Raw genomic sequence first — 16,064 nt, 5'->3', positions numbered from 1 at the left:
CTGCTCATAAGCAAGGTTTGCATTGGCTGTGTCTTTGAGTGCTTAGGTATTTCCATTCAGCAGAGCCCCTGAAAAATAGTTCACCTTAACTGGATATTCTTCAAGATCTGCAACTGTAAAATACAAATTTTATATGTATAAATTCTTAGGAGATCAGTTTCAGAAAGCACTGTAAAGTGTAGAAAGAATTGGTGAAAAAAATCATTGGGATGACAGCAGTGCAAATTATTGTACCTTCTAAAAGTAATGTAGAAATTGTCAACAACATTAGAGTTTTGGCTATTTAGGAGGAAAGAGTAGTAATGTTTTTGTAATGAAACTTGGAAAAATGAAATTTTGAACTACAATTCCCAGAATCCATCTGCATTATACTGTAACTGTTCCATGTTCCAGTATAAAGCTACATAGAGGGACATGTTTGACTCCATTCCCATTCTTCCTCTGTGGATTCTGAAAAAATAATCAAAGACATGTTATAGTATACTGTATTGTGCTCTATGTGGAATTGTTCTCTGTGTTAAGAAGATTCAGAAGTGGTAACTAATGCAAAATGCAGTAGCTTAACTGCTGATTAGAATACCATACTGACAGGACATAATGCCAGCCTTAAAATTATTATATTGGCTGCCAGTGTTTCTTTTCCTGAAAATGAGATCTTATTTCAGAATCTTTCTCTTTCCTTAGACAAGCATGGTCTCTGTGGAAGGCCTAGCAAAATTGGTGGATCCCTCCCAACTCACCGAAGAGTTTGAAGGAACTTTGGATTACAATCATGATGAATGGATAGAGCTGAGAGTCTCCTTGGAAGAGTTTTTTAACAGTGCGATCCATTTGTTATCCAGATTAGAGGACCTTCAGGAAATGTTGGCTCGGAAAGAGTTTCCAGTGGATGTGGAGGGCTCAAGAAGACTCATAGATGAACACACACAGCTCAAGAAGAAAGTAATTAAAGCTCCAGTAGAAGAATTAGATCGTGAAGGTCAGAGGTTGTTACAGTGCATAAGGTGCAGTGATGGCTTTTCTGGTAGGAACTGCATTCCTGGCAGTGCAGATTTCCAAAGTCTTGTGCCAAAGATCACCAGCCTTTTGGACAAGCTGCATTCAACACGGCAACACTTGCATCAGATGTGGCACGTCCGGAAATTGAAACTGGACCAATGCTTTCAACTTCGCCTTTTTGAGCAGGATGCAGAAAAGGTAAGGCATAGCCTGTTTTCACTTTGAATGTTACTAAGAAACCTCATGGCAACTCTAACATTCTAGCCAAATATATAAGTTTTTGCAATTAGCAACATGAGGAATTAATCGAGGATATAAACCTCAAGTTGCTAGCAAATGTATTTTATGTGAGTTGTAAAGCAAAATCACTGAACTAATTGTTGGAAGTAGCAAGCAGAATGAGAGCCAAGAATAACTCACCTCTGGCTGTTCTTATGAAAACTGATCTGCTTTGAGTATACTCAAGTAGACACAAGGCACCCAAAATTAAACCTTGTTGCTTTCCAACAGGCCTTATAGCAGAACTGGATGATATGTTGAGAATTAAGGGCCACTAAAATCAGAACAGTGGAACAGTTTCCACTTGGGTGAAAATAGAAAAGCCAGACTTTTTAGGACAAGCGATAAGCGAATTGTTTACATATTGAGGAAATTGGTCTACATGTGTGGTGTTGATAGTCTTTAATGTGGTTCACTAGGTAAAACAAGAGTGTAATCAATGCAGGGTAGCCACAGTCACTAAGTGGTAGATAGAACAATAATGTAGCCATGTCTTTTAACTATGAGAGTCAGCAAAATCAATACTAGAGTTCATCATCTCATGTCATTAGAGTGGGAAAGAATTATACTGCTAGTCAGGACAGATAATATTGGCCTGGAAATACTTTTGATATGATTTAGTGTAAGGGTGATGTAATAAAGACAATAGGCCAGCACTGCCACCAATTGCAACAATCACAAACAAGATGGAGGTCAAAGGAGTAACAACAAGATCTGGCCCAAGGCAAGGGCTGTGAGGGAATCAGAGCACACACATTCTCTCACACACAAGGCAGACAGTGGGAAGTTACCACTGTATCTTACATTTTACCTTTTCTGCCTCCTATTATTTATTAAAGGTTTCTATTGCTGCCACCAATTTATTATTTTAACAGGCCACCTGCTTCAATTGGAATGTTCAAAAAGCCATACAAAGACTTCAGTGAAAATGAAACAGGAATACATTGTTTATTTTTAACAGTCAATATGTGTAATGGTTTCAAATAATTTGTCAGGCTTTACTTCTTACAGAAGATGGTACTTTTATCTTGAGTTTCTTAAAACAAAGTTCCACACACGGAAGTCCAAACAGAATCTTTCAAACCCTTTTGAATCTCCCTTCCTCCCACAGCACTCTAATCACTATAGAGGCCTATTAACTATTATCCTCAAAGAGGTATCTTTAAACTACAAACAGTTCCCAAACTCTTCCTTCCTCTCTTCCCCCTTCAAACTCCTGACTGTCATCCTCCTCACCAAACTCCTAGCTCATCTAAAATGGCTGCCTCGGCTTCTTCTCTCCCCTTCTCCCCTTCTCTCTTCTTTCCCCTCCTACCTCCATCTATCTCCAGTTACTAAGCTTTTCTCTCCAATTTCATCAGCCAATCAGACTGCACTCCTGGCTATGAGGCTGCTTGTTTGCTCCTCCCCTCAGCATTAGCAAGCCAGGCCTGGTTTCTGCTCTTTACACCAACCCTTTAAGGTAGTCCAATCCATTACAGATGGCCATAGAATTATATGTCAATATGTATTGTTGATGGCTTTCATGACTGGAATCACTGGGTTGATGTGTGTTTTCCGGGCTGTATGGCCATGCTCCAGAAGCATTATTTCCTGATGTTTCACTTGCATCTATGGCAGGCATCCTCAGAGGTGGTGAATAATACAGGGTGAGGCAGCATAACTTCCTTTTTTTAAATGCACGCCATTCAGTCGGTGGAAGACGTAGCAGAGCGCTAGTGGTCTCGTTCGAGAGGCGGGAGTATAAAGTTTTGTCCTGACACAGTTCAGTCGCCATCATGCATTGGAACAGTGAGGAGCGTGCTTTTGCCGTTGGGGCCTACTTTTCGAGCGGATTTGGAGTGGCTCGCCCGCTCTCTAGATTTGGCCCCTTGTGATTTTTTTTCTATGGGTTTTTTTGAAATCCCGTATTTATGTGAACTGTCCAAGGACCCTACAAGATTTGAAGACCATCATCCAGGAAGAAATTGCCAACATAACACCTGCTATGCTAGCAAGAGTCATGACAAACGCCAGAAATCGGTTTACTCAGTGTATGGAGAATGGGGGACGTCACCTACCTAATTTGATCTTCAAAACTACGTAAAACAAAACTTTAGGTATGCGCCTACATTATAATTTTTTTCTGATTCATACAATGGGTTTTATTAAGTTTTGAAAAATGGAAGTTATGCTGCCCCATCCTGTATAATAATATATAATAATACAGTATGCGAATAATTTGGTAAATACAGTACAACTCTCATATTCCATGGACTCTATATCTATGATTTCTCTTACCCATACTTCAAACAAACCCTCTCCCCCTGAAGTATTTGTGGGCCTCTCAAGGTCCTCCAGTGAAATTCTATTTTATGCTTCCAGACCATTATCAATAGCTTTCACTATTAATCATGATTTCAGGTATCTGGGGCAGGGGCCGGTTTGGAACATATCCTTCATGGAGATGGGGGTCTTGCCATGTTACCATTTACTGTGGAATTGGTGGCCCTTTGTAGACCTGTTTCCTTCCAGGAATTTGGACAAGTGTGTTTTGGATATGTAGGTTCAGTGATACTATTCTTCTTCAAGACTATATAGACCAGTGGTTCTCAACCTGTGGGCCCCAGGTGTTTTGGTCTACAACTCCCAGAAATCCCAGTCAGTTTACATGCTGGGTGTTGAAGGCCAAAACACCTGGGGACCTATAGGTTGAGGAACACTGGTTTAGACCTTCAGCACTTAGTATATGTGGGAGCTGATCAGGGCCCATTTACCTCACCTAGTTAATGTGTTGCTACCTCACCTCTTTCCCATAACATTGGTACCAACTAGGACAGTGACACAGCCTCTTGGCACATTCTCTCTTCTCAGCAGGTTTACTCAATAGTGCTAGTAATGCTGTCATGAGCTTGAAACTGAACCATCTTTGGACTCTAATCACCTGGATGTCTCTTGTGTTTTATCTCACAAATTGTAATAATATTTAATACTGACAAAGCTCGTGAAATAGTCAGTTCATTAGTGACACTATGATGAAAACCTACTTTAAACCAGGCCCTGATCCTATTGCCATTACAATAGCCCATAGTTTGGTGTAGAAAGGATGAATTCTAATGCTCTTCCTTCAGGGAAATCTCTTCTCAACATAAGCACGCAAGAGAAAGAGGGGATGGAGAAACAGCCAAAGCTTATTACTTATTATTGCCACATAAAATCACTGTTTCCCCTTTCTCCTTCTGTTTTGGAGAAGCAATAACTGTGTCAGATCTGTGCCAGTGTGTATTCTGTCTTTGACAAGAATCTTTTAAGAAAGAGTTGGACCTTCCCTAAAGCACAGACTATTCATTCCAGTTGTTCTGGGACTATTGCAGAGGCTAGTGTTTCATCCTGTGAAAATAATAACTGATGCTTAAAAAAAGCAGGCAGCTTTCCAATCCATTCTTCTTTGAGTTTTCTATATTTCTCCAGATTTTCTAAAACTCCTGCATGAACAGCTAAGGCATGCCTATATATTTTCCGGACATTATCAGGACCTCTGGTGAAAAGGATGCCTGGCTGAAGTGAATAAGGTTGTCAGGTACTTCCAGTATCACCAAGTTGCTCACTGATAGATGGTTCACTTCAGCTGCACCGTGAGGTATATGCTGGGATAGTGTTAGTTAACTGAAACCATTTTATTCCAGCAAGATAGCAATGAGAGAAAATACTTGTTATTTTGCAAAGGAATAATTAGAGATTCCAGACACTAGTTGTTGGAATTTAAGACAAATTTGAAGACTCATCTTCAAGAGACAGGTAATAAATTCATTGTTATTATGATTATAGTCAGACAGTCTGGCAAGTCCTCTTCTTTTAAGCATCAGAAGCTTTTGGTAAAATGCAGAAATGATGAAGTAGCCATCCTACATACACTCACAGTCACTCAAGCTGCATACAAAAATATAGTGTGCTTAACTTGGTTAGATTTTGCCTTTTCTCTTTTAATATGGAAGGAAAGGAGATGAGGCCTTTTAAGAGATTTCATGTGCGCAGATGGAATGCATTCACAGAAAATGGCTGTAATCTTCTCATGGTTCAAACCTACAGACTGTGATTCAATTAGGGCCACTGTGTGGGGTGGGTTGTCTGAATGACGGGAAGCAGTTCACACAGTATGCACCCCAGCAGCAGCAATGGCCTGATCAAATCACATTTGGATCTTTGGGATACATTCTCTGGTATTTGCTCTTCAAGTTAATTCCATGCTTAATAAAAAGATGGATAACAGGAAACCTCAATTGTGTCTCTGTTGAACAACTGAAGAAAGTAAGGTTGTTTAAACAAGCTCAGCATTTGTCTGTATCAGATATTGTGGCAGTGCAACCCACTGTCAGTATAATGATCTCAAAATAAACTAAACTATTGGAAATATCTGAGAAATGCTAATGAGTAGTTAGATTTTTTTTAAATGGGAGAGAAAGTAAGGGTAGGGTGGATACCACATACTATACTGGAATAAATACACTTAGGATGAAAAAACAATATTATCAGCCTACATTCTGCCTGCAGACTTTCTGGAAATACTTAAACTTGGCTTCTATCCTGGTCTTTCTTTCTTTGGGGGGGGGGGGGGATATTATTATTCCCAACTCTCCAAGTGACACAGATCAGCCAGGATGGCCATGCTTCACTCTCTGTGTTCTCCTTTTTTTCACTGGTTGTGAAAGTGTTTCCCTTTCCCTCTCTCAGCCAGTGCATTGCTTGTTTTTCCTATTGTGGCCATGTGGCCATCAGTCATTGCAAACTGCCTGCCTCCTACTCTTCAAGCCATGTCTCCATATGGTCCTGAGGTTGGAAAGAAGAGAGAACAAGGAGGATGGCCACGATGGCAGATGCTGAGGCAGCTCTAACATTCATTTATGGCACTGCTGTTGCTTCTCTTTCCCAGACCTTTAAAAATATGTACAGCTAAAAGGGGTATTTTTAAAAAATTATAGTGACCCCAACAGCAGGAAACAGAGCCTGACAGTTCCCTTCACTGTCCCCCTTTATACTCCTGCCCGTCTGATAAGCTCTCTGGTACCAAGCTGAAATCAATATACTATGCCAGCTTTCTCTACACTGTTACAGTGCTATTACACCACTTTAACTACCATGGCGATGTTCTGTGGAATTCTGGGATTTGTAATTTATTGAGGCCCAAGAGAATTCTTAAATGGCCCTCCCAGGACTGCAATAACCAGGCATCCATATGATGTTATCTAGTACTTAAAGTGGAATAGTGTTATAAATGTGTAGTGTGACAGGCCCTCAAGACAGATATTTGGCACCTGGGTGAACTGCCCATCTATTCACAAGCTTTTCTATTATTGACTGAACAGAAATAAGGTGAGCTTTGTATGCTTAGCAGGAATAGTATAGGTAATTTTCTAGAGTTCCCGGGATACCCAGGTTTGAAGGATCCACCCAGAAGTCAGGCATGGCAAAAAGTGGCTGCTCAGAGGTGGCAGTCTTCTCTCATTGATGACAACATTATTAGTCTTTCTCCATCATCCCTTGCACCAGCTTCTGCAAGGGACTCTCATGCTAATCTACTGCACCATAATTTTCAGTAGAGTTATCAGATTGACCATCTTCCACTAAACTTATCAGAAGAAGCATGGCATGTTGTGGCAACTTTATTACGGCCATGGGTGGCTCATAGTTTATGGTACCACCTTTCTCTGTGCTTTGTACATTCTCTGTAATTTTTGTGGGATTCCACTTTTCAGCTAGAGTATTGTGGAAAACAAAGAGCCACTAAAAGGGGGATGTGGCCATGTGGAACAATGAAACATAAGTGGCAGAAATGATAATATGTTATATGGCTGTAAATAGTGCACATGAAAGCTACACTTTGTTGCAGTTTCTTGTTTTGGAGAGGACATACGGCGTCAAGAGAATAATAATTATGCTCTGAGCATAACCATTTGAAATACTACTTCCTTTTTGGTGTGCTATAAAATGTAAATTCTGTATGAGGTGTGATAAAATGTCAGTACAAAGCTGAAGACATGATCCTCGGTGATACTAGGAAGCAGTTTATTTTATTACAGTCCATTAAGTGCACAAGTAATAAATATTCCTGAGCAAACAGTAAATGAGTGAAAGCCCATGTGAAAAAGCTTCCTTGATATAATTTTCATCTGGTTTTGTGGAGGAGCAACCATCCTGCAACATTTACCAAGATGCACAGTTGTCTTTCTTCCTTGTTTTCTTATGGCTTCCTGTCAAACATTAAGAGTATTAACAAATTGAGATAAGACATAGTGTATACTGAAACTGTCCAGTGCTTTGGTTTGTTATTGCCAATGACAGTCTATTATGCCTTGAATTTTGTGGTTTGGAATTTTAAAATTTTATTTTCATTTGAGGGCTGGGGAATTATGTTGCCTTCCAGATGTTGTTGCATTGCATTTCCCTATAGCTCTAACCACAAGGAATGCTGGAAGTTGAAATTCCAGCAACATCTGGAGGGTTGCACAATTCCTAATTTAAATTTCTAACCTAATTTAAATCAGCAGTATATATTATGGATATTTGACATTTATCACACTTACCAAACAAAGAAATCATCACAAGAGTTGGGGATAAAATCATCAATAAGATTTTTAAACACGAGTGATTTTTTATCAAGTTTTTTTATTAATTAATTTTTATTAATTTTTTATTAATTAAGTTTTTTATTAAGTTTTTTTATTAATAGGATTGTTTCTTTTTATTTATTAAATGTTATTAATTTTTGTTTGCGGTTTACTTCAGAAACGGAAGATCCTCTCCTTGCCCCTTGCATTTTCTAGTTTGGTTCGGATAACTTATTCTGAAATATATGAGATTATTTATTACAGTCCATTTTCTAGTTTGGTTCGGATAACTTATTCTGAATGGGATACTGAGATGAGATGGGATACTGAGAATCTCCACATTGGAAACAGGCTGGTCTTCATGGGCTTTCAGACAGCAAAGATTTTTTTCAGATAATTTCTCATCAGGCCTTTCAGACATACTTCTAATCTCAACAGGATGCTAAAATCTAAAGCATGCCTTCTCCCATAGTCTAAAGTAGCCCCTCAAAGCTAGAGAGATTTTGCAATTTAAACACGGTGGATATATCTGTACCTTAGTCAGTTAGTCAATCATATATTGTATTTGAGTAAAACCATTACAAATCCTATGAAGTTCAAGAGATGCATGTACATGTGTATCCATATAGAAAATCAGATTAATGAATCTCCTGCATGGTTTATAGCAATGTCTTCCCAATAACAAGCATGGATACTTCTAGCAGCTTTAGCAAGTAAGGCAGTTTTATATGAAGGTGTGAGTTACAGTTTGATAGTAAACAGCATAGTTTCATATAAGAGCTCTCATCCTTTATAGAGGCCAAAACTTGTTACAAGACTCTCTTTCTTGCGTTTTGATAAAGCTGGCAATAGCATAAGTAGTATAAAATATCTTGTACCACATGCACAACACCAATACTGTTCTCAGAATGTTTATCTGTTATCAAAACAGATGTTGGTGTACTTTGGAAATGTACTTCTGTAAATGTAGTTATCAGAGAGGCAAAGATAAACGCTTGTAAATATTGAGCTTTTATGTGATTTGGTTTCAACACATGATACTAGTGGGGAAACAATTGAAGATTTAATTGAAACTAAGTCCTGATCATTATTCAACATATCGATCATGTCAGTCAGCTTGTTTTTAACTCCAAGAGAGAGGAAAAATTATGTTGAAAGAATGAGTAAATCTTGGATCAGATTAGTCCAGCCTTTTTTCTCCTGTTGTTTGCCTAAACAAAGCTTAGGGAAGGAGTCCTCTGACATATCTAAGATCCTGTTAAAATACAAAAGAGTTGCCATCTTAGCCTTAGGTTTTAGAGATACCATGGCTTTCTCTGTCCTTAGGAATGCAGCTGTGACTTTTGATATATCTGTATCTGTCTAGTGATTCATGTATAGTGAGGTTACACTGACTTCAATGTTTTGCTTCGCAGTGGTTCTCAACCTATGGTCCTCCAGGAGTTTTGGTCTTCAACTTGCAGAAGTCCCAGCCAGTTTACCAGCTGTTAGAAATTGTGGGAGCTGAAGTCCAAAAAATACCTGGAGGGCCAAAGGTTGAGAACCACTGGAAGAATTTTCAATCATGATATTATATATGTCACCTATTTTTTGTCTTTTTTCTTTAGGTTTGAAAATTGGCTTTAACATTGATTGAAAGGGAAGATTAATTTGTTATTGATACTGCTGGGAAATCAGAATCATTATCAGCTTCCTCTGTAATTAAATCATAACTTTTCAAAGAAGTTATGCGAGAGAATTGAGTATTTGGTTGTCACTATTATCCCTTAATTGTTGTGGGGCAATTCAAAACTGTTCTTTTTTATAGTTTTTAAGTTATCACTATAGAACTTTCCAGATATTTTGGAATACAATAATTACAATCTGATTGATAGCAGAGGATAATAGGATTTGTAATGTTTTGGGGAACATGTCTCATCATCATTCAAATCCCATAACACTGTAGACTACTGCTCAATAATCAGATCTCTTCACTGTCTTTGATCATTCTTGGCTCTGGGGACCTGAGTTAGCATGTCTCATTTTTTAAAAGAAAAGTATTCCAAATATCTTAACATACAGACATAAACTGTCAGTAAACCTCTCATCTCATGAGAAGAAAGAATGTCTAAGGAATCTATTATAATTCACAAGTACAGACCTATATGAGTTGCTGTATTTCATTGTTGGAGTGAGTGTGTGTGATGATTTGCTGTTGGTTTTGCTCTCCTATATCCTGGAATTTTTTACAAGAACAGCATTGAGGGGAACAGAATGTTGCTACTGGTGCTGGGAATTGTCACTGAATGCTCTGAGACAACAAAAACTGTCGTCTTGTTATTTTAAAAGAGAGAGAAAGAGTGACCGGAACAAATATAGCAGCCAATGGCAATATGTATGCTGTCTTGAGACCTCTGTGATTATACAGAACTTGTTTCTGCATTGAGTCATCTGTTCGCTACCTCACTGCTCATTCAGGATCAAGCAGTGTGGTCTGCAAAGATTAGCACTGAGGCACATATTTTGCATATGAGAGTGATGTAATGACTATTATGCCATAGTCATAGTTGCCATAAATTTGTCATAACCTTTTAAAGAGATAATATACTATTAAGTTATTAATCTGTAATCATTTCCCAGCAATCCTACTGAGAGGCCGAAATTATACTCCTTCCCTCATTGACTTTTCTATGTAAATCTTGAGTCTATTTAACTACACAAGGATGGTGGTCTGGCATTTGTCAATTACAGTATGATCTTTTGTCAGTTTTATTTAATCTATATGATCATAATAATTATATGAGATAATTTTAAATGGAAAACTGGGCAATTTCTACTTTGGCTGTCCAAGATTTTTCACTATTATCAACATACAATATTATGCAATGCAGTGTGTTCCTCAGAAAATGTCTATTTCACACACACACACACATCATCCATCCATCCATCCATCCATCCATCCATATAAAATATGGGTTTGATTTCCCTTCCTATTTTATGCTGCTTTATTTGTAAGCAGTGCTTAATTAGTTAAGTTGTATATGCCTATTGAAAATTAAGATCTCTATCCAGATTGGTCTATGTTGTAGTTTTGTCATTTAAAAAAGCTTGTCGCTTGTGTTACAATCATGTGCATTAAATTATGTGAAGCAATAGGCATTTTCCAATAATTAAAAGTCTGGCTGAGACTTAAGAGGAAACCATGGTTTTCTGCTGTCTATATACCCAAAACAAACCTTGGGATAATGTCTTTCACCCACTTCCTCCTCTTGTACTTACAAAGAAATAAACATCATTTTTCTCCTAATTTTTTTTATTTATTTACCACATTTGTATACTGCCTTTCTCACCCTGAAGGCGACTCAAGACGGTTCAATTTTAGAAGCTTTGTCTTCTGAACACTTGTCTGTGTTGTGACTTACTATGATTCATTCAGATATAGTTCAACTACAATTCATAATGCTTATCACCATATAGATAAAACACTTGAGGTGCAGATATTTGCAGACCAACAACCTCTGCAGGGTTTATACGAGCCATGGGAAAACTTTGGCCCTCCAGGTGTTTTGGATTTCAACTCCCACAATTCCTAACAGCCATTAGGAGTTGAAGTTCAAAACACCTGGAGGGCCGAAGTTTGCCTATGCCTGCTCTATATTTAGTGAGAAGAAACAAAACTCAAACCATGCTTCCAAATTATGGTTTGTTCTAATACTATTATTGTAAGCTCAAATGTCACAGGGAATTGTGTTTTGTTTAACACTAAGCATGGGTTCTTCCAGTTTTTCCCCAATATTTATTTATTGACATCCTGTCTTTCTCCCAAAATGGGCCCCAAGGTAGCTTTCAAATATTAAAGTCAAGGAGATACATGGGCTATATGTGTAAACAGACTATGTTAAGTCTTAACGGAACATTTTTTAATCAGTCGGTAGGAAACAACTCACATAAAAGGTCAGTATCTTTCCAGAACTGTAGAAAACAAAATGACAGTTGTGTAATGTGTAGTAGACTGGTTGGTTGTTCTGGTACAAGGCACAGCGTGTATCGGCTTCTTTTTAAAACTGCAGGTTGATCCTGGCTTAAATGCCAACCGAGCAGTAGGCTCAGTGGAAATGACTATGAACGTTGTCACAATTGCTGTGTTCAAGTGTCTGTCATCATGAAAACAGTGGCAACGTTACCTGTTAGCAGCTTTATATTTATATGAACATATAGTTGAAGGTTCATAGTGGCTAAGATAGGGTCAGAATTGCTTTTATGAAAAGGAGGACTGCTCTTGTTTTAAATTATTTGTGGTCCAGTATCAAAGTGATGCTGGCTTTCTACAATGTTTATTTATAATTACTGCATTAACTGCCAAAAATGCTCTCAAGACAATTCACAACTTCCATGGTGTTTAGGATGTACAGTGTGATTCTCTTGCCTTGTGAGAAAAATGGAACCTTTGGCCTTTCTGGCCAATGAAACAGAATACACAATGAACAACTGTCTTCCCAATCTCTCTCTTTTACATCTTGTTTTGTGCCAGCCTTCTTTATTTCATTTGCTTCAATCATTCTTCTTCCTTCATAGTATTTTCTCCTAGGATTTTGTGATACAGAGCTTTTACTCTTGTTTCTTTAGCATTCTGCACCTATCTTGCATCTGACTTTGGTCATAAAATTGCTTCCATGTGGCATTTCACTTTCATCACTTTGCTGACCCTATCATTCAAACAACAGTAATAGTGTTGTTGAAGGCATTCATGGCCAGAATCACTGGCTTGCTGTGAGTTTTCCAGGCTGTATGACAGTGTTCCAGAAGCATTCTCTCCTGATATTTCACCCACATCTATGGCAAGCATCCTCAGAGGTTGTGAGGTCTGGAACATGGCCATACAGCCCAAAAAACTTATGGCAAACCAGTCATTCCAGCCATGAAAACCTTCGACAACACATTCAGACAAGAGTTCTTTCTCCCACCTTGGATACGCCACAGATATATAAACCTCACTTATCTAGTTTCCAACAGATCTCACAACCTCTGAGGATGGCTGCCATAGATGTGGGCAAACATCAGGAGAGAATGCTTATGGATCATGGCCATACAGCCCAGAAAACTCACAGCAACCGTAGTAGTGATAGCCAACCATAGATGACCATAATTAATCCTGTTAGTTGTGCCAATTTATGCGTCTTCTGTATTGCTAGTAATTTCTTTCTAAGGTAATTGCATAATGTCCTTCTATTTGTGGTAATGCATTCTCTTCTACAGTCCCTTCAAATCTGAATGATGTCTGTCTTCATAGACCTTGAAACAGCAAAGTAGAATGTATCGTCCTTATGAAAGGATTAGCTCTCCCCTGCCCCAAGATGTTGGAGGACTATACTCACAGTGCAAAAGAAAACCACAAACATTTTTGTCCCAGTGCTTCCCAGGCCCTTCAAGGTTGGAGGGCAGGCATTTTTATCATGAGACATTATAGGTCCAGAAGAGTTGATTTTAAACAAGAAGAGAATGGGATGTGACTTTTGTTTCTGCCACATGTTTTATACTCAGGAGAAGGCTTTTTTGCCTTGCCAAATAAATTGTGATATGTCCTTCTGCCATTGCTTAAATGGCATTGCATTGGTCATAGCTGATATTATTTGAAACAAAAGCAGCATTTTTGGTAGAATATTCAACTTTATAGCTGAAATTCTAAATCTAATGACAGTTTCTATCCTTCTATATCTGGAAGTCCTGTTTTATCTCATTCTGTATTTTAACATAGTTATTTTGAAAAAGTAATTCCTAATCTTTTAGTCCTTGTTCCACTTTATAACCAGTTTTTCACTTATTAAGAGACAGTTTTCTTTTATCATATTTTTCAACTTTCTGATTTTCTTTTTTTTTTAAATGGTTTTTATTGAGTATTTTATAAAACAAAACAACGAAAGAGGGGGAACAATAAGAAGAAGATAGAAAAGTAGGAGAAAAAGAAAAAAGAACATCCAGAAAAAAAGAAAAAAGACTAAACTAACCTAAACTATTCTAAAATGACTTCCACTCCAACATCAGGATCTTTTCCGTCTACTTCTTCTACTCTTGTATATTCTTATCCTCTAATATTTTTCTGAATTTCTTTTCATAATCTGAATTTCTTTTCATAATCATAAAAAGAAGTCCAATCTGTTCTCTTTAGCGGTTTCTCGGTATTTCTTCTCATTAAAAAAGTCAGTTCGTCCATGTCTCTAATTTCTTTAACTTTCTCCAACCATTCTTCAGCTGTAGGTATCTTAGAATCATAGAATCATAGAATCAAAGAGTTGGAAGAGACCTCATGGGCCATCCAGTCCAACCCCCTGCCAAGAAGCAGGAATATTGCATTCAAATCACCCCTGACAAATGGCCATCCAGCCTCTGTTTAAAAGCTTCCAAAGAAGGAGCCTCCACCACACTCCGGGGCAGAGAGTTCCACTGCTGAACGGCTCTCACAGTCAGGAAGTTCTTCCTAATGTTCAGATGGAATCTCCTCTCTTGTAGTTTGAAGCCATTGTTCCGCGTCCTAGTCTCCAAGGAAGCAGAAAACAAGCTTGCTCCCTCCTCCCTGTGGCTTCCTCTCACATATTTATACATGGCTATCATATCTCCTCTCAGCCTTCTCTTCTTCAGGCTAAACATGCCCAGTTCCCTAAGCCGCTCCTCATAGGGCTTGTTCTCCAGACCCTTGATCATTTTAGTCGCCCTCCTCTGGACACATTCCAGCTTGTCAATATCTCTCTTGAATTGTGGCGCCCAGAACTGGACACAATATTCCAGATGTGGTCTAACCAAAGCAGAATAGAGGGGTAGCATTACTTCCTTAGATCTAGACACTATGCTCCTATTGATGCAGGCCAAAATCCCATTGGCTTTTTTTGCCGCCACGTCACATTGTTGGCTCATGTTTAACTTGTTGTCCACGAGGACTCCAAGATCTTTTTCACACGTACTGCTCTCGAGCCAGGCGTCACCCATTCTGTATCTTTGCATTTCGTTTTTTCTGCCAAAGTGGAGTATCTTGCATTTGTCGCTGTTGAACTTCATTTTGTTAGTTTTGGCCCATCTCTCTAATCTGTCAAGATCGTTTTGAATTCTGCTCCTGTCCTCTGGACTATTGGCTATCCCTCCCAATTTGGTGTCGTCTGCAAACTTGATGATCATGCCTTCTAGCCCTTCATCTAAGTCATTAATAAAGATGTTGAACAGGACCGGGCCCAGGACGGAACCCTGCGGCACTCCACTTGTCACTTCTTTCCAAGATGAAGAGGAAGCATTAGTGAGCACTCTCTGTGTTCGTCCACTTAACCAATTACAGATCCACCTCACCGTAGTTTTGCCTAGCCCACATTGGACTAGTTTCCTTGCCAGAAGGTCATGGGGGACCTTGTCGAAGGCCTTACTGAAATCCAGGTACGCTACATCCACGGCATTCCCTGCATCTACCCAGCTTGTAGCTCTATCGAAGAAAGAGATCAGATTAGTCTGACATGACTTGTTTTTGATAAATCCATGTTGACTATTAGCGATGACTGCATTTGTTTCTAAGTGTTTGCAGACCACTTCCTTAACAATCTTTTCCAGAATCTTGCCCGGTATCGACGTGAGGCTGACCGAACGGTAGTTGTTTGGGTCGTCCTTTTTTCCCTTCTTGAAGATTGGGACCACATTGGCCCTCCTCCAATCTGCTGGAACTTCTCCCGTTCTCCAAGAACTCTCAAAGATGGTTGCCAATGGTTCCGAAATGACTTCCGCTAGTTCCTTCAATACTCTGGGGTGTAGTTGATCTGGCCCTGGGGACTTGAACTCATTAAGAGCGGCCAGGTATTCCTGGACGACTTCTTTCCCAATTTTGGGTTGGATGTCCTCCAAACCCTCATCCACTCCATCTTGCTGAGGTTGAAGACTCTCTTTTTGTGAGAAGACCGAGGCAAAGAAGGCATTAAGTAGTTCTGCCTTTTCCCTATCCCCTGTCAGCATTGCCCCATCTTCTCCTCGAAGAGGTCCTATCGCCTCCTTGTTTTTCCTTTTTCTACTGACATAAGAATAGAAGCCCTTTTTATTGTTTTTAATGTCCCTGGCAAGTCTGAGCTCGTTTTTTGCTTTAGCCTTGCGGACCTTTTCCCTACAGGTGTTGGCTATTTGTTTGAATTCTTCTTTGGTGATTTCTCCCTTTTTCCACTTCTTGTGCATGTCTCTTTTGTGTCTTAGCACAGTTAG

The 16,064-nt window shown here is 39.0% G+C and overlaps 1 protein-coding gene across 8 annotated transcripts in view; it reads left to right on the top strand.

The window, feature by feature from the left end:
• KALRN (kalirin RhoGEF kinase) overlaps window positions 1–16,064 on the top strand; it is a 607,994-nt gene that overhangs the window by 284,427 nt on the left and 307,503 nt on the right. For all 8 annotated transcript variants that reach the window (XM_067473328.1, XM_067473327.1, XM_060774943.2 and 5 more), the window contains exon 5: window positions 685–1,197. In XM_067473328.1, coding sequence (XP_067329429.1) covers window positions 685–1,197 — 513 coding nt within the window. The remainder of the gene's footprint in view (window positions 1–684; window positions 1,198–16,064) is intronic.

Source organism: Anolis sagrei, chromosome 1, assembly GCF_037176765.1.
Source record: "Anolis sagrei isolate rAnoSag1 chromosome 1, rAnoSag1.mat, whole genome shotgun sequence".
NCBI classification, from domain to species: Eukaryota; Metazoa; Chordata; class Lepidosauria; order Squamata; family Dactyloidae; genus Anolis; species Anolis sagrei.
The sequence above is the reverse complement of the archived record's forward strand: the minus strand, read 5'-3'. Positions and strand labels throughout refer to the sequence as shown.